The 27,468-nt window shown below is 39.7% G+C and overlaps 1 protein-coding gene across 1 annotated transcript in view; it reads right to left on the minus strand.

The window, feature by feature from the left end:
* Positions 1-7,364: 7,364 nt before the first annotated feature.
* The window catches only part of tnfsf10l (TNF superfamily member 10, like), a 103,339-nt gene continuing 83,235 nt past the window's right edge, over positions 7,365-27,468 (minus strand). The window contains exons 3-7 of the mRNA XM_079257350.1: positions 17,225-17,261; positions 17,034-17,135; positions 13,364-13,527; positions 12,014-12,124; positions 7,365-11,933 (exon numbers count right to left, since the gene is read on the minus strand). Of these exons, the coding sequence (XP_079113476.1) occupies positions 11,748-11,933; positions 12,014-12,124; positions 13,364-13,527; positions 17,034-17,135; positions 17,225-17,261 (600 nt within the window). The 3' untranslated portion in view covers positions 7,365-11,747. The remainder of the gene's footprint in view (positions 11,934-12,013; positions 12,125-13,363; positions 13,528-17,033; positions 17,136-17,224; positions 17,262-27,468) is intronic.

Raw genomic sequence — 27,468 nt, forward strand, 5'->3', positions numbered from 1 at the left:
TGTCCATGGTGTACCCCACCTCTCGCCCGAAGGCTGCTGGGATGATGATTGGATTAAGCAGTTTAGATAATGAATGAATGAATATCTCTCTACAACCATCGGCATGCTATGATCGTCTTGTCATTACTTACAGACACAAGTTTTTATGATAAGAATAAACATTTGCACAAAGACAATATGAAGCAATATGAGTTGGCATAACAAAATGATTAAATGATAATGCTGCCCGGCCGTGTGATGGACCGGCGACCTGTCCAGGTTTACCTATTTTCTCACCCCATGATTCCTGGGAAAGGTTTCCCCACGACGTTTAATTGGACAAGCGGTTGAGAAAATGACTGACTCGCTGATAATGCCATCCACCTCTCCAACAGGAAAATTGCACAAAAGGGGAGGGGTAATAGAGACTTCAAAATAGGGGAGTACCAAGAAGAAGAAACTGGGAAGGAGGGGCTTATATCTTAAAGTGAACTGCAGTGATTTGAAAGGTCTTTTTGGGTATATTAACATATAACAGATTTTGTGGAATTATAAATCAAGGTTCAGCCATTTGTGGTTACATGCGGTCCTGACTCACTGTTCTGAAACTCTGATCTGCACTCTCTGGCAACTCTAACAGGTTGCTAGTTCTGGTTTGGACCCCTTTTACCTTCAGAACTGCATTAATTCTTGGTGTCGTATGTAACACGGTTGTGTCTCCAAATACCTTATATAGGAATAAATGCACTAATTTGAGTGTAGGTCACAACAGGAGACATATATATCTACTAGGCCTTAATCAGAAGACGCTTGATTCGTCTGGGGAGGTAGAGGTTAGTTGCAATAACAAGGAACAGAGCCTGAGACAGAAAGCTTTTAGCAGGTACCTTGTATTAAAATAATACAAATTTATAAAACAAAAATACATACATAAAGATTAAATAAAAGTGTCCGTCACTTTCTTACAAGTGTACAGTATCCACAAAAGTACAAAATCAAATTCAAGTTAGGCTATAACCAATTATTAACCCTGAAGAGCAAGAAATATAGGTTATTTCCCTAACCCGAGCAACTCTGGAGCAAGACAGATTCAATATCTTCAGCTCAGTACCTTTGAACAATAAAGGATCTTTACAAAATCGAGTTTCCAAAAATCAAAATCATCAAAAGCATTTAACATGAGTTTATGTGAGGACAGTAATTCTAGTCCAGACACAGGCACAGGCGGTGTGATTGGCAGTGTAAGTGGCCAACAAAGTTTTTCGGGGTCAGTCAGTCAGTAGGAAATAGTCAAAGTCTGTGATGGAGAGCTGTGCCCGTAGTATGCCTTTGAGATGTGAGCGTTTCTGGCTGGAGCAGTTTGTGATGCTCTTATCCTACCACAGAAAACAGGATGGATGCGGGTAACTGCTCACACTCTGGATCAGTCCATCCACAGGTATCCAGCATCAGGGATTCGCATCTTGGTTGGCTAGCCATCAAAATTCCACTCAACCTCATGAAACCTGGCCTGCACGTGTTAACACGGCCAGAAGAAATCAAATATTACTTTACACAATCATATTTATCAAAACAGGAATGGAATGTCCTATTCCCCTTTTTAAGGTAAGTACTTATTTCAAAACAAAATACATAAAAGTATAAGTGAAAACATTCCAAAAGTATATATCCTCTTATTTTAGTGATCAGTTTCTTTAGAAATCACCAAAGCAGCTAAATTAAATAAAATGTACATCACATTGCTCTGAAAATTAATAAATGAACTCCTGGAGCAACAGTAAGCATAAAATAAAGAAACACTTTAACAAGTGACAATTCACACAGAAATATCCCCCTACTTTAACATATAAAGTGTCTTTTTTTTCCCATGAGCAGCTTTTTATAAAGAACGGAGAGTGAGCTAATTACCACTCGGCCACAGAAGCGAACTCAGTTATATTTTTGGGTTGATCACTTACGAGTTATATCGCAACCTGACACTTATTTACTCATTTTTTAGAAAGAAAAACTCACCAATTCAGGAGTTCAAACTCTTGTAACAGCTTTCGGGATGTAGATTTATCACACCCGAATGCGCTCAGCTCAGTAGCAGGCCCGTTTCCAGTGCTGCTTGTTACCAGACGGTTCTCTGTCGTCTTTTTCCAGCATGGCTGCCTTACCGTGCAAATACAAGTGCTCTGATTGGCCACAGCGTCACTGTGTAATAAAAAGAACGCTCTGATTGGCCAGACACAACTTAAGTATTAAGCGCTCGGATTGGCTCACATTCAGCTGAATGTTTAACCCTTTGCTGCCTGGGCTACACGTAGATTCAACCAGATGTTCAAATTTTTCTCTGAGATTTTGCTCCATATTGACATGAAACATCACACAGTTGCTGCACATCATGATGGGAATCTCCCGTTCCACCACATCCCAAAGCTGCTCTGTTGGACTGAGATCTGGTGACTGTGGAGGCCGTTGGAGGACAGTGAACTCATCGTCATGGTGGAGATGATGTGAGCTTTGTGACATGGTGCTTCATCCTGCTGGAAGTTTCCATCAGAAGATGCTGCACTGTGCTCATAAAGGGATGGACATGGTCAGCAGCAGGACTCAGGTGGGCTGGATGTGGTGGTTAAATGTTGCTCAGTTGGTACTAAGGCAGGGGTGGCCAATTCCAGTCCTTGAGAGCCATAGTTCTATAGGTGTAAGATGTTTCCCTGCTGTGACCATAGACTGTATATAAAAAAATGGACAGAGCCTCCTTGACATCACTCACAGGTTTCTGAAGAGCTGAATTGAAGGGGTTGGTGATTCCTACCATTGCCATCGTTGCAGCATCATGGAAAATACAAAAATAGACAAAGCGGTACAGTTGAGAGGGGGGCTGTGAGCGTTGGGGTAGATGATTGACAACTAGCGAACGCGAACCTGCCTGTAGCTAAGAGCTAGCCAAAGCTAAAAGGAGCTAATGGATGTAAACGGGCTAAAGCTAAGTCACACTGTTAAACAGCTAAAACCACGGTTGTTCTACATTCCTCCTTCTTGAGGTGGGATATTGGATACCTGTCAATCAAAAGGCCACACCCCAATTATGCCACATTTCTTCTTCTTGAAATTACTTTTAAACGGGCCAGTTAGAAAAAAATTCACTTCCCCCACAGTTATCATGAAGGTAAGCCTGACCTATTGAACCAAAAATGGATTTTTGAACCAGGCTGTAAACATGTTTATTTCTGTTGTGAAGTTGGTCGTTTTAACATGGGAGTCTAAGGGGATTTGCTCTGTTTTGCAGCCCCTAGTGGATGAAGGGGGAACTGTTTTTTGTCACTTCCGCATAGTTTTTTTTTAACCACTTTTAGGTTGCTGCTAGGTTTTATACAGAAGCATGAACATCCTAATTAAACCTGTATACAATGTCTCTGATACTGTGGGTGTTTCCCAACAAACTGGAGGCCTAGATACTGTTCCTGTTGCCTTCATAGAGAAGTCTAGTAACAGCAGCATGCAAAGGTTTGGGCACCTTCGATTATAGATTTCCATCTCTTCAAAAATCAAGTGGGTCAAAAGGTCATCAAAGTTAAAGCCTACTACTGTTCTAATATGTACAGCGTGATTACTTTTTCCTGTTGTTTTCATTGTTTACAGTTTCAGAACAACCAAAACAGGAAAGGGGATCCAATCTAAATGATTCAGCTCTTTTTGCTCACAGTCTTCCAGTAAACACTCGGGCTGTCTTACATAAAGCTCTTTTTTATGATGCTGAGGTCAGGAAGACTGTGAGGTTCATGAAAAAACATTTAGCGTTCTCCTCTTTATCTGGTCCTATTTGGATTTTGTGGTGTATTTAGGATCATTATCATTCTGCAGTGGTCCTCTTCTAATCTTCAGCTCTTTTTCTTAGATTGCAGAGTATTTATTTCCAAGACTCATGCTTTAATTTAATCTATTCTTCTTCCAGTGAAATGAACCCACAAGCCCATAACATGATCGCTCAACGCCCTCCAAACATGCTACGTTACTCGTTTTAGCTACAATGGTGGATTTTACCTTCATTCGTTTGCTTACAAAAATCTTCTTCAGATATTTGTTTGCAAACTTCTGATGTTAAAGGAGCTAGAAAGGTTTTCCTCTGATTACACCTTTTATCCAAAAGCTGCTGAATGTTTCCGATGAGTATTTGTGAGTATTTTTTTTTTTTTTTTTTTAAAGTTAATTTAAATTAGAAGGGTTATCTGATTTTTGGGCCAAAGTCTGATGACTCAGTGTTTATAAAGCCTCTAAATGTGCATCAACATGCCTAACAAGCTTAATTAGAGACAGACAAGGCTGGAGCTAGACGAAAACAGAGTTTCATGTCTAAGACCAGACCACTTTTGTCTTTTGAAAGAAATTAGACAAACGGCATCTCATTATTTGCTATCTCACTGGTTTAATTACGTTTCATGAAGCTTCGCTGCAGTCTAAAAACCCACCAAAGTCTGGATGCTGTGTACATCTGGGAAGTGAGGAGGCCAGTTCAGAACCTGGACTCTGAAGCTATGCTGTTGTGATGGATGCAGGATGTGGCTCAGCATCGTCTTGCTGAAATCTGCAAGACGTCTGGACGGACACATGTTGCACTAAAACGCGGTTGCGCATTCTGGTCCTACAAGAACCACAATCCAGCAGGTTTTCAGTGTGTTTAACACACCTGAATCTAATTAAATTGATCTATCAGCCTATCAAGTTCTGCACAATGACTCATTCATTTTAGTCAGGTGTGTTGGAGCAGGGATACATGGAAAACCTGCTGGATTGTGGCTCTAGTGGGACCATAATGAGTAACTTTGCTCTAAAACCTGCATTGATGGAGGAACTAATGCAACCCCGTCCCATCAGAGATGCAGGTTTTTCCACTGATAACAAGCTGGACGCTCATTAGTCTCTTCTTCAGTCTGGCCAAGGAACAGTTTTCCACTTTGGCTCACATCATTGTAGCTTCAGCCTTGGTAAACTTTGGCTCCAGAGTAGATAGCTGTGATTTTAAATTGTGTTCACACACGTCTGCTTCTTTGCACAGCTTTAACCTGTGAACCGTGATTCCTGGAAGGCTTCCTGAGTCCATGCAGTGATTTCCTGAAGAGGATCCTGTCTGGTTTTAGAAAGATCATGAGCATCCAGTTTTGACCTCATCCCATACACACAGAGATTCCTCTTGATACTTGTTGGGATTATGTTACTGATATTTATGTTGTTTGTTTTCTCTTCTGTTCAGAGGTCCTATTGGCAAAGTGGTGGTGCTGACTGAAGCTCAGCCTATTTAAGAGCCAGGCTGCAATTCACTTGTTTTATGTCTTTTTCATTGTGAAGGAGTCCCAGCCCAGTCAGTTTTGACAAGCTGACATTTTCTATTCTTCTCTGCCACCACCTCTGTTTTCTAGGCGACTCGCCAAAGACTTTGGCTTCTCATAATAAAGCTGTATTGGTTTTTTTTCCCACTATACCTGCTGTTGGCTTCCTGGATCCAACCTATTACCTGCAAACCTTAACAGACCTTTTGATATTATACACAGTAACAGTCTTTACAATTTTACATCGAGGAACATTTCTCTGAAACTATTCTGCAGTTTTCAGACAATTTGTCACAGATTAGTGAATTTCTGCTTTGCTTCCCTGAAACGCTGTATTCATACCCCGTTGTATTGTAACAATACATTCATCTCCATCAGTCATTTAGTCAACGATCTGATGACATCGATCCTTAACGCAAATGTTTAACAATGAATACAATAACCGTTCATCAATTTCTTTATTGGCTGACTTCTCCTGGGACAGTGTTTTCTATGGATTACTTGTCTGTCTTTGTCAAAAGAACAGATTCTTTTAATTTGAACTGATTAATTAAAAAACTCAGGAATAAAGATGTTAAATTCTACATTCTGGTTGCGCTTTGTGGTTTTGTTATGAATAGAAATGATTGTGTTCAATTACCCGTGAAATAGTTTTCATCAATTAAATGGAATCTAATCAAAAGTGGACCATGACTGAATTTGAGATTTTTACTAATAAATAATACCATACATGATCAAACTAGTGATTAACAGCCTTACTTATTCATTTTAGCCTTATATGTTTCAATCAAATTAAAAATGAGCAGGCATTTTTTTATATATTAAAATGTCTGTTTTAAAGGGGTGTTATTATGGTATTTCAAGTTTTCTGAGCTTTCTACAGTGTTACAGTGTTGAATCCTCATCAGACATGTGAACGGCACTGTTTTTTTATCACCTAAACGCATGTTCGGTTTCCATGGCAACAAAAACCCCGTCGTTTTAGAGAGTTTTTTCTACTTGGAAATCCTTGTGACGTCCCGGGGGATAAGGTTCGGTGATTGGTTACCTTCTACTGGTTAACAAGGGCATGTACAAATACATCAGGCGGGTGGAAAACGTGGGATAAAGTTATTTCCAACGATGGCTGGTGAGTTTACCAAAGAGAGACATCCTGCTGCATTCGTTGCTGTGGGTTGCTGTTTTCCACTTCGTTTTCAGGGTCTGATTCAGGTTCCCACATGTAGGGCTGTATGCTATGTGTTGACATTGTATTTAGTTTTTTTTATTGAGTTCATATGAGCCTAATCCTTCTGTTTATGAGATGTTACAATGACGGCGAAAGCAGGTGCGGAGCGCGATGTAGTGCAGTGGCGGGAGGCGGGGCTTAATGCGGAAGAGTCTCAATCCACTCGTTTTGCCCACAGGTTGATCTGACAGCCTACGGAGAGGGTCGGTCTGAAGTAAATAAAGCGATTTGTGACAATAACTCGATCAATCCCAGCCCTTCTGGTCTCAGAAATAAAAATAAATTAGCCTGAAATGCAAATAATAGTTCCACTTTAATGTCTGACTGGCTGTTTAAGCTCTTCTGGGAATAAAATGCGACATTATGAGATTAGAGAATCATTAGTTCTATAAACATTTCACACCAAGTCCCAACTTGACATGCGGTTGAGCCACAGCATGTGCAAAATGTAAATGAAATGTATAAAACGAGGTGAGTCTGGTTAAATATAAGGATACTAACATACTATTGGTAACATATTATTTAATTGGTAGCTCAGCTCCTACATCTCTGGCTACAAACTGGGACCATTTGGAGGATTAATCACTCTGGGTTTGTTCAAAGTGGTTTTTTTTCCCCATTTAATGACTTTAAAAGAAGAGTTCAGCTTCAACACACACACATCTTTACACAATTCCAGAACAGTAATGGGTTGGTTTTAAACACTAAAGGAAGGTTAAAAGCCACCAAACACTAGATTTCAGTCCTTCCCATGAATAATTTATTGATGTAATATGACATAAAATTAGCCTCCATGTTAATTGTGGCTACTCTAGCTTGGATTGTTAAGTTGCAACCTCCCATGTCTGTATTTCCAGGTCGTGATTTTCAGTATCGTTCATATGCATCTCCGACGTACGGTATGAGTATTTTACGCTTTGAAAAGGCTCCAGCTGCACCACCTTTGCAGACTGTAGGTCTGCTGCTGCTCCAACTAGAACCTGCTGCAGGTGGAGAAGTGTTTGAAAGTCGACTCGCTGACTTCAGTCCGAGACGTTTTTTAGAGGAAATCTGTATGATGTAAAGCTCTGTTCATAATGGTATTTAGCTGAACTGTGTGAAAATGCTGCTCATGATGCGTTTGCTTCACATTAGATCAGATCACAGGGATGATTCCTCATCGCTTATCAAACCAGTACAGTACCACAACATATTGCAAATGTTCACATACACTGAGAAAGTTGAGAAAGTTGTTTATTTTCTTAGCAACACTGTGCTACACATGTTCACAGCTACGTATAAAACTGTCCAGTACAAACAAAGCTCTTAAACACTCAATGCAAACGTTTTGTGTGTGTGTTTTCTTTTTGGTTTTTGCAGCTGGGAAGTAATGCTGTTAAAATATGACTGGGGATGTTAATTATCATCATGATGTGGTGATAATTCACACATGGGTTTGTGTAGAGGATGCAATGGAGTATCAACATGAAGAAGAAGCTAAAATGGGATTTAACTTTCATTTAGCGTTTCAGACAGAGCAATAAACACTTTAAGACCTTCACCAGTGAGCATAAATTTAACTTAACTTTCAATAAAGTACACCGCATACACCTCCATATCTGAGCAACAATGCCAAAGTGTGTATATATACTGTGTGTGTGAGTGTGTGTGTTAAAGAGAGAGAGACTAATCTTTTTCTGTTGGGAAAACATATTGTGGGTCAAGTCTACAGGCTCAGAAAGGTGTGTTTTAATTTGTTTAACCTTGTTGTCTTAATTATCCTTGTGAAACAAAGCCTTTAAAAATACTGTAAGTGCAAACACACACACACACCCACACACTCACACTGCCTGACCACTGACAACATCCAGACGGCAGAGGGAGGCTGGACAGCATGGATTAATGAGTGTGTATGTCAGAGTTTGTTTGTGTCTCCATACTGAATGTGACACTGGATGATGTGTGTGTCTGTGTTTCACAGACTAGGCTGAATGTAGTGTTAGGTGATGTGTGTGTCTTTAACATGCATACATGTGCACATACCAGAGGGCGAAGTGTGTAGGGGTTGAGTCTGTGCTAGGTGGTGCATGGCTTATGTCTGCAAATATCTTGTGGCTTCCAAATCTTTCTTTATGTGTCTGCAGCTTCTTTCTTTATCTGGTCAGTGTTTTCCCAAACCTGCAGTTTTTTCCTGTGTTCGCTTGACGTCTACTGAAGGACTGAAATTGCAGCGTATGGTCTTTTCTAACCTCAACATTAGCATGTTTGTGGGTGTGTTTCTAGATGGCTGGTAGCCATGTTCAATGGCTGTGGTGTTTTTGCTCAGTCTCCCTGATGGACTGAATAAACTCACAACTAAGTTATCTCTGTCACTTACTGTAACAAAACTGAGAAGAAATGAAGTGGATGCTGGTTACATAGGACAAAATTCCTGCTTTAAACTGGTTCTTAATTTAGTACAAAAACTAAAACCAAGACTAGTTTGACATGTTTGGAAAGATAATTTTATAATTGCTTCTGTCAATTAGTAGGAAAGGAAAACATAACCTCATAGTTAAACATGAAGCTACATATATAAAAGCTACTGTTTAGCTTTATGCTACAAGTAGAATTGTGAAAAAAGCGAGCATGGTTCTGTTTGGTTACGAGTTTTCTTATCAAATAATTAACCAGTTGATGCTAAATTAGAAAGTATTCAAACACAAGCATATTAAAATATATTGGATTAAGGCCACACAAGTATGTGGCTAAATCTCCACTAAATTTGATGAGTGTACCCAACATTAGCTTGCTAGCACTAGCAATGGATTTGGTTATATGCTATATGCCCCACTTTCCACTTTAAAAATGTAATAAATAAAGGCATTAGTAGATAGGCATTAGAGAAGGATAATAACCATTTTTGACAATACCACAAAATCTAAATGGCAAATTTTACTGAAAAAAAGTAGCAAACCAGGCTTTGTGCAGCTTAGAGGTTTTTTGACAATAATAACTACCTGATAGTAGTTTAGAAGAAAAATGGTCAAAGCTGAGCACAGATATGTGAGTTAAGGGCCTTCAGTTTGTTGGGAAAAACCCACAGTCTGTTTTGCCTAACATTAGCAATGCTAGCACTAGCAACCAGTTTACCTCAAATTGGATGTTGACATGCTTGTATCTCAAAGTTGGTTGAACATAGCTTCAATCAGACATTAATAAAATCTAAAATACCAATTTGGCTGCCAAGCACATGTGAAGCTAGCAGAAAAAGTGTAATTTATTCACAACCTGTCAAGCTAAATCCTTGTCCAAAGGTAACAAACTCCTCTTGAATGCTAACTTCTTCCTCCCTGTTTGCACTGTTTTTAAGCATAACTGTGGATCATGGTTTTAGTTTGGTATATAAAAAAGAGATTAAAAATATATGTATCTACTGACAATAAATCAAATTTTTGTATGACCCTAAACATTAAACCAGTTCCTGAAATTACTTTGCTGAATGTACCGACAGTATTTAAAGGAGGAGATAACTAAACCCCAAACCAACTGTTTTCCATTTACTTTAATCTGGTTTTAAAGTGCCTCCAAGTGGGTACTGGACAATCAGAAGGGAACTAAATGGTAGCAGGAGTCTGATTTTAAAATGTTCTGTTTGGATAGTCTGCGATGGACTGGCGAGCTGTCCAGGGTGTACCCTGCCTGTCGCCCAAAGCTGGCTGGGATAGGCTCCAGCTTCCCCGCGACCCTGAATTGGAATAAGCGGTTCAGAAAATGAATGAATGAATGAATGTTTGGATAGTTATTTAGCATGTAGCAGCACCAAAACATTGGTCAAACGGTGGAGCTGTGGATTTCAACTAAGCATTTTGTTGTTTTTTGTAGCCCCAAAACTGCAGTGAACCTTTAAAATACCACATTTTGTTTACTTGAGACTCAAATGGTTTTGTAGTGGATAGAAAGAGAGCTTAAGTTGGTGTCTAATGTGGAAATCCTACTGATAGGTTGCAATATACATGTTAACGTAGGGTGAACGAGTTAATAGGCCATCAAACAATGTGAATGTTTGTGATTGCGAAACAATTTTTTTTTACAAGAACTAGATCTGTCATCAGGTTCTCGTATGTCGCTGTTTTGCAGTCGGTTGCATAGTTGATCCTCAGAATTAAACACAAATGCAGCTTCACAGGTTAGACGAGAAAAACAACAGATAAAACTGCGTATGTGAGGAAGGGAGAAAGAATAGTGTGCAGTTATAGAAAACAACCGGTCAAGCTGCATGCCATCCACAGCCTCACTGTCATTCTTTTCGTTGTTTATCTTCCTTTACTGGGCTCATTCTCATAGGCCTTTACAAGACTTCTCCCTCTCCCTCCATCTTGTTTTCACTCCTCCTCTTCTTGCAGAGTCATGTTCAGAAAGCTCTCGCCTCTTCCCGCTTTGTTACAGTGTTTGTTACAAAAGAGGCATTCCTTATCCGCCACTAAAAAGCGTTTGAATAAAATCCACAGTCAGCGAGCCCGTTTTAAGGTTTTTAGTCCAGTCAAGGTAAAAATACATATGAATAAGTTTAAAAGGTTGTCATTTTCTAAGTGTCACTCTCAGCCATTCATATGCACAGTACTGTCATGGCACGCTTAGAAAAGTTACACTCCACTTCTTTTTTTTTTCTTTTGCTTTGGTTTGATCATGAGATTTTCTCCAGCAGCCGTTCAACAGTCCTTCCTCACATCTTCGATGCAGAGGATCAATGTGTACATTCTTTAGCTCGAAAATCCACAAGTTCGATTGTTTCTCACACACAAAAAAAAGGTTAAAAAGGAGAAACTTTGAGATTGAAAAATTGATTTAGGACGAAGACTTGGATGGGTTGGTGCTCAATCTTTCCTGGTTTTGAGAAGAGGGATGATCTCATCTAATGGAGGATCCTGATTGCGTCTCCGTGGCATACTTTATAAAAAATACGAAGAAAAACCCAAACTGTAAATCAAAGTTCTCACATTAATGATTGCACATGAATCTCTATAATCTCGTTCTTGTCTTTATGGAAAATAGAAAAGACAAATCCCCTCTTTTCTTTTCCCTTTCACCCCATTCTCTTGCAGCGTTCATGGTAAAAGCCACTCTTTAGAAACCCAGAAAGCCTCAAACGCATCTATCCAAGAGCTCCAATGTCCGGGCCCACAATGGATATTCAAAAGACCTCCAACCCATCTGTTTATTCATGCTTAGTCCTCTTTGTTGCATCTTCTCCCATCCCATCTCTCTCAGAGGTCCAAACGGAAGGCGCCGAAGTAGCTGGACGAGTCGTCTGTGTTCACCATGGTGGGAGAAGAGACGGAGACAAAGAGCTCGTCGCCGGCCCTCAGTTCAAACAGTCCACCCTGGTAGACCGAGTGGAGGGCGTACTCGGCATCTGGAGCCCAGCACTTGGTTCCCACCCCCTTCAGGAGCTGGAAGAACGTGACAAAAGTTCAAATTAAGGCGAGGGAGTCATTTAATGGCATCAGACTGGATAAGAAGAATGTTCTACCTGTATTGGACTTCGGTAGAAGGTTTTCTTGTAGACACACTGCACCAGCTGGTGGCTAATGCTGCGTTGGTCCCCATCACTTGCTGCTGGGGATGGATACCGAAAATACACCTGGAAGACAGGTGGAGGGAATGAGGAGGAAGAATTATGGAATTATGGTGAATGTAGGACACCATATGCAGGAAATTTGCTGGTTTTTGTGACTTTATTTTTTTTTCCACTTATATGTGTTTTGGAAGGAAGAATGACAAATTTTTCATTTTTTGTGTTTTCCCACATGACCTGTAAATAAGAAATTAGAAATAAATATTTGAGTTAAGAATAATAGAAAATAAGTAAATTAAAAAATTAACTAAAAGCTTATGTAGGACAATAAATGGAAATCTTCCATGAAGGAGATGTTGTCTGGATGGCAGCACAGGTTGCTTTGTGACCTCCTTGTGCTTTCATATCTCTACTTTAGTCTGCAGGACATAGTGTCCATTGTTTCCCCCCCAGAAATGTGAAAGTCTGATCCATCTGCCCACAGAAAAGTTTTCCATTTTGACCATTTTAAACAAGCTTTGATCTGGAGAAGATGGTGCTATTTCTATGATAGAGCGTTAACCTGAATGTGTGGATTCTATGAAAGGGATTTTTGGAAGTTTGCCTGCTTTCCAGTAGAGACTCATGTCTGTTTTTGCTGGTTTTTTTTGTCATTTTTATTATCTTTAGGTCCAAAAACCTAAAAATCAAGAGTGTTCAATTGTCCAATGTGCACAGAGATTCCTCCTGATTCTCTGAATTATTTGATGATAAACTGTAGGTGATGGGATTTTTAAAGGTCCTCATTTTATGTTAGGAAATATTATTCTGAAACTATTCCACAATTTTTGGATGTAATTTGTCTGAGATTGGTCAACCTCACCCATGTTTACATCTGAGAGGCTCTGCTTCTCTGTAAAGCTTATTTATTTCTATTGCAGGGGTGTGCAGAGTCTGTCCAGGACAGCCGATGTCCTGCATGTTTTCCTTGTATCCCTGTTCCAACACACATGGCCTTCATTAAATAGATCCAACAGCCAATGAAGGTCTGAACAATGACTGGTTAGTTTGAGTCAGGTGTGTTGGAGCAGGGATACATGGAAAACCTGCACGATTATGGTCCTCAAAAACCGGAGCTGGAAACCCCTGATCTACTGTGTTACTGATCAGTCGCCAACTAACTTAAATATCGCTCAAAAGATTTTTATTAACATTTTACAGCATCTCGACTGTTTTTGGAATTGTAATTGTGTGAGAATCAATTTCTGACGTCCGCATCCTCTACGGCATGTGTGTACTTTCAGCTCAATCTGCCAGTTTGATCACCTGTGAGTACAGGTAGTACCGCCCATCCTGAGGCACTCGCAGCCTCCCGTTAGTCAGGGTCATGTTGTGAAGGTGAGCTCCAAAGCTCTGATTGGCCCACGAGTGGACCACATGACGACAAGACTGGTGGAGACCCTCTGTGAAGACCTGGTAGGGGGGGTACCCTGCAGGTGAAAATGAGGAAGAAAAAGGAATACGATGAACAACAACACAGACCGAGCCAAAACAAGAGAGACATGCATCGTACCGATAAGTGCTGAACAAGATACAGAAGCAGTGATGAAATAGTCTTTGACCCCAGAGTAGCTCGGCTCTTATACAAGTTTGAGAGCCGCCAGACTTGAGCAACGAGATGCGTTATTCCCCGACGTTCTGTAAATGATGAGAAACTTCGGAGAATGCAGACTGGCTGGATTTATGGGAAACTTTTACACGCTATTGACTCCTCATGAGGGACTCATAGCTCCACTTGTTCTTATGCCTCCTTTCCATTCGTATCAGCTTGTCTCAACTCGCCTCAACTCGTCCCAGATTGGTCCTGTTTCTTTTCCATTACGATTTAGTGCCAGGACCAAAAATGGGCGGGGTTTGTGTAAAATTGCTGTGATGTCAGTATTGTGCACGGCAAGCTCTATAACAACACAGGACCTAGAGGCAATCTGTTACTTGCTCTGTGTCTCGCCGGTCGCTGACCATAAATTGTATCCATTTGCTGGAATCACTTTCAGTCTCGTCTGCTTGATCCACTCTGGCCATTGTGGTCCTTGACCTGCCGATAGTCACTTCGGAGCTTTTTCAGCTTCTATCGACACTGCTGAAAACTCCGTTGCTAGCCGTCGCCATTGAGTCGGAAAGCTCTTGATAGATTTTTCATTTTGTGTCGCTCCATCTAGTTTCCTCTGTATCCTTTCCTCAGCAACCAAGCAAAGAAATGTCTCCACCTCAGTGCTGGACCACGGAACAGACTTTTATTGCATCATTGCTTGTCACGTAATGAAAAAACTTGCGAGTTGGAGTCGCTCTTCCAGTGATGTCATTCCCTGACCCTGACCCCTAATTGGACGTGCCCCTAACCAATAGCGGCATGCAGTCTGGCGACGTCACACACAACCTGACTCAGCTTGCTGAGAACTTCGGCTAAGGAGTAACAAAAAAAGTACCGGTAAACGGGTCCAAAAGCCGAGTGGAAAACCCTACAAACCGAGCCAAGGCGAGTTAAGTTGATACAAGCTGGTCCTAATGGAAAAGGGCCATTAGTCAATCAATCAATCAAAACTTTATTTGTAGAGCACCTTCATAAACCACAAGGTATCCAAAGTGCTGTACAATAATTCAATTAAAATAAATCAACATTAAAAGCTTGAATAAAAGCAGTTAAAAAGACTAAATATGACAAAAAGAAAGAAGGAGGGTCTAGTAGTCCTGCTCTCCGGAGTTAAAAGCCAATTTAAAGAGATGAGTTTTTAAAAGAGACTTAAAACAACTTATAGTCGTAGCAGATTTCACAGGAAGAGGGCGATCATTCCATAATTTGGGGCCTGCTAAAGATCCTTGTAGCGACGAGGGTCGTTTCCACTCTAAAAACTGTTCTATACATATTCAGCCGATCAGCATTTATGGAAAAACGCATTCACAAAGTTTTTCATTTTTTATGAGGATCATTGATACTTATTCATTCTTCATTTTCCACTAGCATACAAGCACATCTGCACATTATGGAGGTAAAGTCGGACCATACCATTAAAAATCACCATTGAGAGCGTCGCTATGAGGATTTTTTGGAGCTTCTTATAATTCCTTTTGTGCCGCGTCTTGAATGTGTCATGCCTGTTTCCTGCATGTTTGTGTGGGGCAGAGCAGCAGCTAAGCTAACGCGCTATTGTTCTCATTACATTTGCGAGATAACAGCTTCTTCGAAAATCATCGGAGGTCATAGAGGCTCTCGCTGCTGCACTTCCTTATGAGAAATCCAGACTGAATGTGTGAACCTCACCCTTTCTCTTCCTTCTTCTCTCACAAGCGTTCACACACACACACACGGATACCATACATGACCTTTGTCAACTCAGTGGAAATAACATCAGACGGCCTCTTTCCAGATTGTCGACACCCTTCGACTCGCACGCCAGTTTCAGATGAAACAATGCAAAAGTCTGGATTACACTCACGAAAAACGCCTTACAACTTTAAATTCCTTGTTTTACAGCACACATAAGCTGTTTGTGTCATAAATATTTGCTTTACTGCCATGTACATGCACTGATTACGCTTTTAGCTGCACATATGGGAAGAGTTATTTGTGGTAAGGGTTGCGTAGAGACGCAGAAGATTTTTCCTGAGTGATCATCAAAATATGAAAATCTAAACACAGAAAGTGTGGAGAAAATCAGTTCTTTTTCCTGGTTCATTTTATGTCCCTCTGATCAGATTCTGACCGTGAAACAAGCGGTCAGCCGAGCTGTCAGACTCCCCACCGCTTCCCACATGTTACCAGATGTTGGCCGACAGTCCACCATGTTCTCTCAACCATGTGTCTTGGAGGATGTGGCGCTTCGAATAAAAAAAAAAACGAAAAAAAAAAAAAACTACTACAGACAAAAACTGTCACTTGGACTTTAAAATCTTTAATGTACATTAAATCTAAGGTGTATTAAAGATGCATTATGTAAGTTTTTGACCTAAAATCTTTGCGTTTCTGACTTATTTTCTGAGTGACATCTACAATGTGCAGTTCTGCTCCCCAGCAGCGTCCTGCTTTTACATCCAGGACGGGACGTTTCAATTCAAGGTAAAATAAAAAGTGCAAAAAGATTAAAAGAGAGAAAGAGACAAAACAAGAGTCATCATAAGATCATCTTCTGCTGGCTGGAGAGAGCTAATAGGTCGGGTAAGATGAAAGATGGATGCAGGATTAGACGTAGATAGTAACGTGTCCGACTCTCGTCGTTGAGTCCCACAGTCCTGCAAATGTTAGGAGTTTCCCTGCTGCAACACACCTGATTCAAATCAATGACTAATTAGCAGACTAGTCTAGTCTAGACTAGTCACAAGTCTGATGATTGGGTCTGATGTGTGCCAGGTGTGTTGCAGCAGGGAAACTCCCAACGTTTGCAGGACCGCGGCACTCGGGGACGGCAGTTGCCTACACCTGGTGTTTTTAATGCTGCTTTATTTGTTTATTTTTGCTGAGAAGAAACAGCATTTGGTATTAAAGAAAGCCTAAAGTTGCATCAAAGGGGTTCTGAGAAAAACAAGATAAAAACCATTTACGGAATATTTAAAGAGGCCTGGGTGTCTTCACATGAGCAACAGCTGCTCCTGTTTGTCAGAGCCTGCTAGTCTGTTTTTCACCATTATGAATACGATGATTTATACTTTGTGACATATTGTTTTCCTCTGCTCAGCTTTGATATCTGTCATTGATCCTCTTGGAAAGTAAAGCAGCGAGTTCTGCCCGCACATCACATGAAGGTGCCGTTTGCACCGACAGGTTGGCACCAAATACGATTCAACCGCTTTGTTGTTATTAATCTAATTTATGGCATCATCGCTGAGCAGATGCGGAACATCTGTATCATTCCAGCTGTTTCATGGTGAAAGTTGACATCCAGCCATGACACTGTTTCGCTGTGACCCCCCCAACAAGCGAGTGGATGACACGATGCCTCACCTTGAGGGCTGGAGTCTCTGAGAGTCAGGTGGGCTGATGGCCTCTGGGACACGGAGCCCACAAACTTCGAGTTGTTGAACGAACGAGGCATCGTTCTCGCCTCTAGAGGACAGCGGGAATCAGAAAATGTCCAAATCAATGATACAGATGAATTTGCACATGTAGGAGACGGAGAGAAAAAAGATGCTCACCGATGAAGGTTTGTCTGGAGATGATGTTCTCTGTCACCTGAAAGACGAGAAGACGCGGGTCAAAAATAAAACCCTGAATCAGTCAGAAGTCGTCACTGCAGGTTTCTTTAGCATCATGCATTAAGAGTAAAGACAGAAAAGTGACCCAATGGGCTGTTAAATGAACAAATAGACAAAATAGAATAAAACAAATATGTAAAAACTACCTAAAATCAACCGGAAAGCTAAAGATAAAATCTCCAAATTAAACTGAAAAAAGCTCAAATGGGATAAATAAAATTTTTTTAATCTGAAAATATCATAATGTTTAGAAATATGCACTCATATTGAAGGACATTTAGTTACTGTGGCCAAAATAAATGCAAAGCCGAGCCAACTTTATTTATAAATCACTTTCCGACAGTTATTGCTGAACAATGTGTGAAGCATAAAATAATTAATATATTAAAACAGTAAACAATAAAACAGTAGAATATAAAACCATAAAATATAAAACAATAAAACATGTAAAAACAATAAAAGCAATAAAACCAAACTGGCTCTGGGTGAAATGCCAGAGAAAATGGTGGATCTTAAGAAGGGATTTCTGAAGCCTGTCTGATCTGCAAATGAACAAATATGCAACAGTTTCAACTAAACAACTTAAAGAAATTAAATTTTTATTTGACAAATTTCCCTTTTTTGGTAAGATTTTCATTTGTATACTTAATAACTTTAATAAATTGGGAGTAAAAAAATTGGGAGTTTTGATTTTTATCAGCTGAAATTGTATTATAAAAAGCAACATGTTAACATGATACTTATAATTAATCATAACTGAAGAATCTCAGGATCAGCTGCAAGGAAAGGAAGTCTAAATGAATGTAATGCTAATCAGATAATTAATTAATGTATAGATAAAAAAGAACTAAAAATATTAAATCATAACAAATGTCGCACAAATTTTAGCATTTTGTATCTTTTTATTTCTTTTAACTTGTCTAGCTGTAAAGCAGCAGAATGACGGTCTGCTGTTGTTCTGAGAAACAGCAGATTTATGAATATATAATTTGTATTGATAATCTGAATTCTTTTGTTTATTTTCAATAATTGTTTTTTGGAGAATTTACATATTATTGAGGGAGCTGACCGGAGGGAACAAAATAAAGATACAAAGAAAACAGAAAAGAAAAGGAAATTAGACATAAAAAAAAAGAAAGGTATCAGGAGCCGAGCTACACCTGCAAAGAAACACAACAAAGATCACATAAATCACAACAAATCCCTGCAGGTGGACAAAGTCAACAACTGTCAGGAGCACCAGAGATAAAAAAGCTAAAACGTAACCATGTACCAGAAACACACACTAAAAGTAGCTTTTAGTAAATAAACATTTTCATATCTTTGTACAACAAAATGCAACAAAATATCGACAGAAACTCAACACACAATTTGAGAAACAGCAGCCTGTTAGTATCTGTGAATAATATAATTCCAATGAAAAAACTCTAACTTAATTAAACTGTACACGTTTTCATAACTGTGTCAAATAAAATTGGTTATATATAATGATATATAGTTACTTACTTACTTAATTATATAGATGTGTATGTATATATACATATATATATATATATATATATATATATATATATATATATATATATATATATATAGCCCTAGTATAGTATAGTGTATATACTATTATAGTATAGTGTATATATATATATATATATATACACTATACTATACTAGGGCTGTGACAAAAGGCTTTTGTCTTCGATATTGCTGATTTTAGAAAAACATTTGTTGTGTTGTTTGTATAAAACATTTTTTTCACCTCATTATTAGTCTTGATTTTATTTTAGGAAAAAACAACACAGTAGCCAGATCATAATTCTATTAAATAATAAAAAAAAAAGAAGTAAAAATATCAATAATAAAAGTAATGAAAATGACAAAAATTTCACAATGGATTACTTTTTATTTATTTTTTTAAAAAATTGTGTTTTTTTTTAACAACAAAAAAAAAAAAATTCAATTTTAAAATTGCGAAGCAAAAAATCCCTATTTTCAATTTTTCGATTTGACTTTCTTACCCCTAATATATACCTACAACTAGCACATCCGCATCTGCCAGACAGAGACAGTTTTTCTTTCCATTCTGCTGTTGTACACAAATGTTTTAGGTTTTATGCCATTCTAGTGAAAAAACAGACTAATAAAAATCACGTTTTCTGCTGTATTACAGCAGTTATTTACTCTCAACGCTGCCTCCTGCATCACACCTTTCCTCCGCACCAATTTATTTCCTTCCTTTATCAGAACACAGAAACATCTGTATAAGTAGAGACAGACGTGGTTTCTCACACACTCGTGCTGTAATGCTGTTTGTGGCTGCGACTACTGCTGCTTGTCCTGCGTCTCCCATGTTGTTGCCGCTCGTGTACGCGATGCCTTGCTTTCAAGTTTTACTCATTTTACCCCTAGAATTTAAATCCTTTTCATTATGTCTTTTATTTCTTCACTGTTTTTATTTATTTTTGTCCTCCTCATCCTTTCTGGTGGTCCTGAACCGCCCTTCGTATAACCCCCCCACCCCAATTAATTTGCAAAGAAACCACAAAATCCTCAATATGTTCGACTTCACTTGAGTTTTGAACAGGGTCGTGTTATTCTCGGTAACGGGTCAGTTTCCCCTGCAATACTCAATGGGACATGATCCCTCTGAGGGGGTTGGTTGGTATAAGAGGGCAACCCCCCCCCACCATCATGTGCATGTGCTGAATAGTCTGGCGAGAACGCAACACAGTAGAGCTCAAACACTCAGCTCATCTCGCTACACTTAGCGTGCCTGTGTCAGCTTCACGTTCCTCATGCCCTCAAAGCAGAAAATTACTCCCTACACACACACACACACTTAAACACAAGAAAATTGCCACCAGATTTTAGTGCCCAGCATGTGGCTGCAGTTGAGTGAAGCAACAAGAAATCTTTCAGAAGCAGGGACCCACTGGAAGCTTTGAGGCCCGTGCAGGTGACCCCTAGAACGGCATGTTTTCAATATATAAGTTCAACATGTCTGCTGTGTTTAAGGCTTAAAAGCTCACATAGGAAGCGACTAGGCGGCCAAGGTGTAAAATCAGCTGTAGCCCCCCGCTTTGCGTAATTTCTTTCCTTGAAACGGTGGAAGCGCTCTGAGGCGTCCTGAGAGACTTCTGACCAGCTGCGCGTTTCGAGGTGAGCTGCAGTGTCATGCAGAGTTATGATCCGTCCATTTGCCTTCTTACCGCTTGCATCTGGTTCGCATTTCGGATGAACTGTGTGCAGTTAGATTTTATAAGATTTAGTGTTAAGTGTCAAACATGCTCTAGATTAATTGCAGGCACAAATTTAAAAAGACAGTTGGTGAAGAGATGCGGTCTGCTTTGGAAGAATGGTTTCCTGCAGGAGCTTTCCATCTAGATGGAAGAGAAATAACCCAAAGCCACTGCAGTGAAATGTGGAATCAACAGGGTCTTTGAAGTCAAGTTGTTTTTGTTAAGTATGATGAATTTTCTCACTTTGTAAGGGCTCCTCATTGAGATACAAATGGCTGCAGAACATTCTCTGAAGGGAGGAAATGAGCTCCGATAGCTTAAAAGTGTGAATAATGACGAAACCCACATAACTGTAGAACCTGTTGAGCCTCATCTTTACGATAAATGTCTCATAAAAAGGACCTTGAAGCGTTTCTTCTTTACTTTTCTCTTGTTCAGATGATTGCAGTTTGAAGTCGTCGTCCTATAAAATCTGAGGTGGGCGATCTTTCAAAACGGCAATTTAAGAGACGTCGCCCAAACCGTCTCAAATAAAAACCTTCTAATTCGTGATGTTCGATATAATCGGCTGATATCGGCATTTAAACGCAACGTCGGAAATGATCGGTATCGCTTTTTTCTTTTTTAATGTAACAACTTTTCACAAAGCGCACATGTTATGTATCAAACTCTTCAGCTACGTCGCCTCTAACTCAAAATGACACAAAATAAGAGATGCCATCTATAGTTTTTCAAATATTTTTGTTTGGGCACAGCTATCTCCATAAATATCAGTATCGCTTGATATTGGCATCGGAAATCAAGAGTTGGATAAAACTGGTGAATCGAACCAACTTTCCTACTTCTAATTTTATTCTGCGTCCCAGAAACTGCCATTGCAAAGATAATGTTCATATATTGTACTACAATATGATGAAGATTTTGATTTACAGTTGCTTCTTCTTCTCTACTCACACGTCTCACGATGGCTCCCCCCTTGTAAAAAGTACTCAAAGAAGACTTTGCAGTTGCAGAGATATTTTTATTTCATCATGGGTATGCAGAGGCCTAAAAATAAGTACTTTTAAAAGGGTTATTTGGCCCATTTAAAGGATCTTTCCAGCTAATAAAACAGGCAGTCTGCAAACTGCAGCATGCAGTGAAAAAACTCACTTCTCAATAACAAAACTGACTTCATCATGAAGCGTTGTTTGTACTGTTTTGCTCCATAAACTCCAAATCAGAGCTGTGTTATTTGGTTTACTTGCAGGTTGCACCAAATGTCATCCTGTCCTTAGAACCACAGGGGTTGGGGTGGGGGGGTTGAGCAAGCACAGCTGCTGCATAATTCATTTGCTTCCTAATGTTGTAATACTGATGTTATATATTGCATTTGCACTCTTAGGCCCCCTTTAGCATATTGTTTAAATAAAACATAGTTATTAGAAGGTGGATTTTATGATAACAAATATAACAATGACTGGCTGTGTGTGAAGGATTTAAACTGGTGAGCTAAACCTTTAAAACCACAGTCAGCTTACTTTAACATGTACCACCTGCCTGGCTGTGATACTGATACCTTTGTCTCTATTCAAATAAAACACAAAAACTCCCCAAGTGAATTCTCTGAGACATGGTAAAGATATGACTCACAAGTAGAAAAGGGTCCAAATGCATTCTGCTACAAAACCGACTCACTAAATTTGGCGCTGAGGATCCTGGTCCAAGTTGACTCGATTTGGACTCGACATATCTCACACCAAATCAGGAAAATGGAGAAAAGGTCAGAGGTTAATGCAGCAACCAAAGAACGACACACAGCAGGTTTTAAAGGCAGAAATAAAATCTAAAACACATGTGGAAGTCCTCTCAGATTAATTTCAACAATCACCAGCCTGAAACCTGGATATTGTTAATACATGTCGGAGGTCGGGACCAGTCAAACTATTGTCGAATCATGTCCCACTTAAATATTTCCACTAGCCTTAAGCCTCAGGAGTCTGAGCATATTGTAGCCATCAAATGCTTTAAATTTTGCTTTTATATACCATATGAAACTTGATCTGACAATTTTTTTTCTTTTTTTTTAACCCATAAGAACCCAGCATAACAGATCTGATACATACAGTTTCTGAGACTTTTGGCATCACTTTATGGTACAAACTTTGCTGAAAATCCTATGGAAAAAACAATCTGATTTTTGTCTTCTATCCCTTAATGGACACCAGAAAGCAGAAGATTACACTATAAAAAGTTTTGGCAAATCACATGGTAATAATTGGTAAATAAAAAAAAAAAAATTAAAAAAAAAAATCCTGTCCTTTTTTATTCTACATTTTCTTAAAGACCTTGTATTTTCATATTTAATCATTTTAAATGGGTTGGGTCTTTATGGGTAAAATACTGAGCCCAAAAATACAGACAAAAATAATTTAATCTGTCCTAATTCAACAATGAAAATTACAGATATAAGAAATACGATGCCCCCCTTTTACACAATGACCTTTTTATCCCGAGCTGTCATCCTTCCAGTTTTACATTTTCTATCAATGTCAACAAAAAGCTGGTAGATATTCAAATCTGCAGTGTTGGAGTTGACTGAAGGAGCTATGATGCAGTAATGCTGGTTTATTTTAACCAATGCAGGCCACAGGATTCCTTAAAAGACACATTAAGTCACTTTCCGACCTTAAAACGCGCCACTTCTGACTCGTTTGGCGGTGCGATGATATGTCTTGTGTGCAGTTGCTCCCTGGGGAGTTGCATCCAAATTTTGCTTTACAGATGCGTCACATCTAGCAAATGGATATCAACACACCCACCGTTCTGAGCGTACACCTTGGCTGATTCAACACATCTCAACGCACATTATCGAAGGAAGATTGGAAAAATGAGACAGCACAAGAGAAAGGGAACATTTACGTCAGCCTGTTTGATTCGAATCCGAGTCCGTTTGCTCGGAAAGTCCGATTCATTTGGGGAAATGTGAATGAATTCTGATATGGATCAAAGAAGCAGACTTGGTCCGCCAACAAAAGCAGGTCTTGGTTCGTTTCAAGCAGAACACAAAGCAGGTCACTTCCTGCATTTGGCGTAGTGTTGCATTGTGGGTAAATACATAGTGATCACATTAAGAGTCCTCTACTTCATCTGTTGTTCATACTGTGTCCATTGTTTCAGTGTATTTCTGCAGTCATTTAGCACATACTTTTATCCAAAACAACTTACACACTCATAGCCCACATCAAGGGACAACTTAGGGCACAGTGTCTTGTCCAAGGACACTTTGGCACATAGTCAGGGGAAGCCTGGAATTGAACTCCAAACTTTCCAGTTGCAAGCGAACTGTTTTTCACCCTGAGCTATAGCCGCCCAAACAATTGGCTCTTCCCCTCAGGGAATTGAACCCTGGTCCTTCGCGCCTGGCCTAGATACTATACTAACGAGGAAGGACGCAGTTCTTGCAGTATACTTGCATAAAACATAATAAAAAACCCAAAACAGCGATAGTTTTGTCTTCATGTTTAACTCGCAGGTGGAGTTATCTTCTTAACGCTACATACCAGTACAGCACCACATTTGGTGGTAATGAGGATATATTAGTCTGCTGGTTTGGCTTGTTTGACCAAAGTGCAGCGTGAACACGATCTTGGCCCCCATGGATACACCACCCTAACAACTGCGCCAAGTCCCCAATCGGACCGAGTCTAGCGGACTATCCTGATGGGAATGCACAAAAAGACGACGTTTATCTTTTTTTTAAAAGATCTCAGGCCTTTAGTTGCCTTTATTTGAAAGTAGCTAGAGACAGGAAAGGGAGTTGGAGTGTTACGCCACTCCAATAAGTCTTTCACTGGCTGGCGAGAGCTCACAGTACAGGTAGGATGCAAGATAGAGGCCGAATTAGCCGTCAATAGGAGGCACATCACTGAGAAAACTGCAAAAGTTCTGTAATTCATCTTCAAGTAATCTTGTGATAAAGGAAACAAACTCCTGATCATAGGTGTTTTACTGGAATCAGCTGTCTCACTATCTCTTCCCCCTTCACAAAGCCTCCTTGTCGTCCATCTGGTTTTCTTGTCTGTTTGTCAATGCCATGCGGGAAATGTATAAAACAGTAAAAGAGGAGCAGCTAGAAAAAGGCATTAAATCTTACATGTGACGGTAAAAACAGAGACGAAGCTGTAAGAAGAGCTTTGCTGCAGGAAACTTCTAGAAATTCTCTGTCCAGTGGCCTCTGGGACCATCCAGGGGGTTGAAACAGCATCCACGTGTTCCTGTGTGGTACAGTTTGTTCCACTGAAAACCACTGAGCAAAGAATAAAACACTTTTCACTCGGTAGAGTTGATGGACATCTTGTTTCCATTGGTTCAGATATTAAAAAGGATAATATGGGGTGTGATGAACGCAGAACACACCAAGTCTAAAAAAAAAAACCAAACAGCAATTTGCTTTAGAAAAAAGTAAAAGAAATCTGAATAAATGAATTTCTGACATCATACCAAATTACAGCCAGAGCTTTAGGGTTCAACGAAATGCTTTGATGAGATTTTCAGCCATAAATCATGAACATGTGACCTTGCCAGAGAGTTAATCACAACCTCTTGGCCAATGTGGAGCAAAGGCTAATGGGCTGCTTTTCTGCTCGCTGCCTTTTGCTCTGTGAAAGACTACACTCCTGCTCTTGTTAAGGACACCACTTTCGTGTTCAGTAAATCAACATGATGCCTCTGATGTGACTCCCCTCGTAGTTAAAGTTCGGCCATTACGTGACCTTTATACGAGCTTCGAGTAGGTTCACACAAAGCTGTTGTTTTTTGCATGTTTCTGTAGGTTTCAGAGCAGTCTGAAAAGTCTGAAAAGATGTTTTCCAGCTGCAATAACAACAACAAAATAGCCATGAACTCTGCTCTTTACCCCTGTTTTGAACAACAGAAAGATAAAAATAGTCTGATTACATGTGGCCTTCTTGTCATCAGGTGGGTCGCATGTAAGAAGAGACGGAATAAAATGAAATTGTGAGTGAATCATTAAAAAATCATTCTTGCTAGGTCAAACTCACCTTTACTAAATGCTTCCTGCTGCTGTTACTGCATGATCACACCCCAAAGTTGCATTAAAGACACTTCAAGGCAGCAAAGCCCCAGATATCTTGACTTTTATCCTCTAGTATGAGTTGATAAAAATACCAAATTGTACACCTTTATCAATGCAACATTACCAAATGAATAGTAAAGTAAATTTCATTCATTAATTTATTTTAAATATAGATAAAACAAGGCTGTGTTTGAAACTTTTGACTACAAAATGGACCGACGAGGCAAATATGTGCATGCAATCTCTAGCATGCAAAAGAAAAAAACTGGAAAATACCTTAATTTTTATCCAACTCTGTAAAAACTGAGTTACCAGTGGATTCCATGCCATGAAATGCAGCAGCTGCTGCGGTAGTTGTGGAAACAGCAGATGGCAACAGCCCTGCATCAGAAGTGGATTACAAAGTGCTACACTTCTAATGAAACGGGACATGATGACACATGTATCTTACTTTCTACACAAGTCTGAACCGCTGCAGGCGGGTGCAGTCGAGGTGGGTTCACCCGAAATATGATATTCAGAAGAAACAGATCAGTAAGACCTCCAAACTTTAATCTTTTACAGAAAAGAAACAGCTGAAGTTTTCTTTCATCTGAGCAAAATTTACCAGTAATTTTTTTAAACATATAAATGTACAACAAAATGCTGTGATGGTGAAAATAGTATCCCGTCCTGTTAATGTAGAACCATTAACTACATCACTCACAATGCAAAACTCTGATTTTTCTCCAAGTTTCACCAAAAATTTTAGATATTCAGTATTGTAAATATTAAGTCATGGATGGCAGAAAATTTCTTACAGCTCAATCAGGACAAAAGTGATCTTTTAATTATCTGTCCTGATGACAAGAGAGAGATCATTTCATGCAAAATGCAGAACTTTAATCCTTCTGTGTGAGTTATCGGGGTGTTTTATTTGACTCTGAGCTGAGTCCGCCTATTTCTCTCTCTTGCCAGGATGGAGCTGCTGATGCTTTTGTTTCTAGTAGAATAGATTACTTTAAGTCCCTGCTTTCTGGTCTTCCCAGGAAGAAAACTTCCAGTTTGCAGGTACTTCAGTACTTGATGGCACAAGTTCTGACAAGGAGGGTGGGAACCAAGCGGCAACCTCTGGCGGTTAAAAGTGAAGCCCACGCGCAAGTACATAAAACTGCAGTTCCCCCTTCATCCACTAGGGGCTGCAAAACAGAGCAAATCCCCATAGACTCCCATGTTAAAAAGACCAACTTCACAGCAGAAATAAACATGTTTACAGCCTGGTTCAAAACTCCATTTTAGGTTTAATAGGTCAGGTTTACCTTCATGACAACTGTGGGGTTGAAGTTCTTGAAGTCCGGCATGTTTAGGGGCGTGTCCTTCTGACTGACAGGTACCCAATCTCCTGTTTCAAGTAAGAAGAACGTAGAACAACCGCGGCTTTTAGCCGGTTAACAACGTGACTTAGCTTTAGCCCGTTTACCTCAATTAGCTGGTTAGCTCCTGTTATCTCCGGGTTAGTTTAGTTAGCTCTCAGCTACAGAAAGCTCGGAGTTCACTCGATGTCAATCATCCACCATGACGCTCACAGCCCCCCTCTCAGCTCCACCTCTTTGCCCATATTTGTATTTTCCAGGTGAGACGACGCGCATGCCTCTGCCAAGATGGCGATGGCAGGAACGGGCTTCAATTCAGCTCTTCAGAAACCTATGGGTGACGTCACGGCGGCTAAGTCCATCTCTTTTTATACAGTCAATGGCGGGAACACATTAAACCAGTTTTAAAATCGGTGCGCTGGTTCCCAGTGCATTTCAGGATTGATTTTAAGGTTCTTTTAGTCTTACAAATGCCTAAATGGTCTCTGGTCCTCTTATTTATTTGAACTTGTTTTA

Source organism: Telmatherina bonti, assembly GCF_933228915.1.
Source record: "Telmatherina bonti genome assembly, chromosome: 18".
In the NCBI taxonomy this organism is placed as follows: Eukaryota; Metazoa; Chordata; class Actinopteri; order Atheriniformes; family Telmatherinidae; genus Telmatherina; species Telmatherina bonti.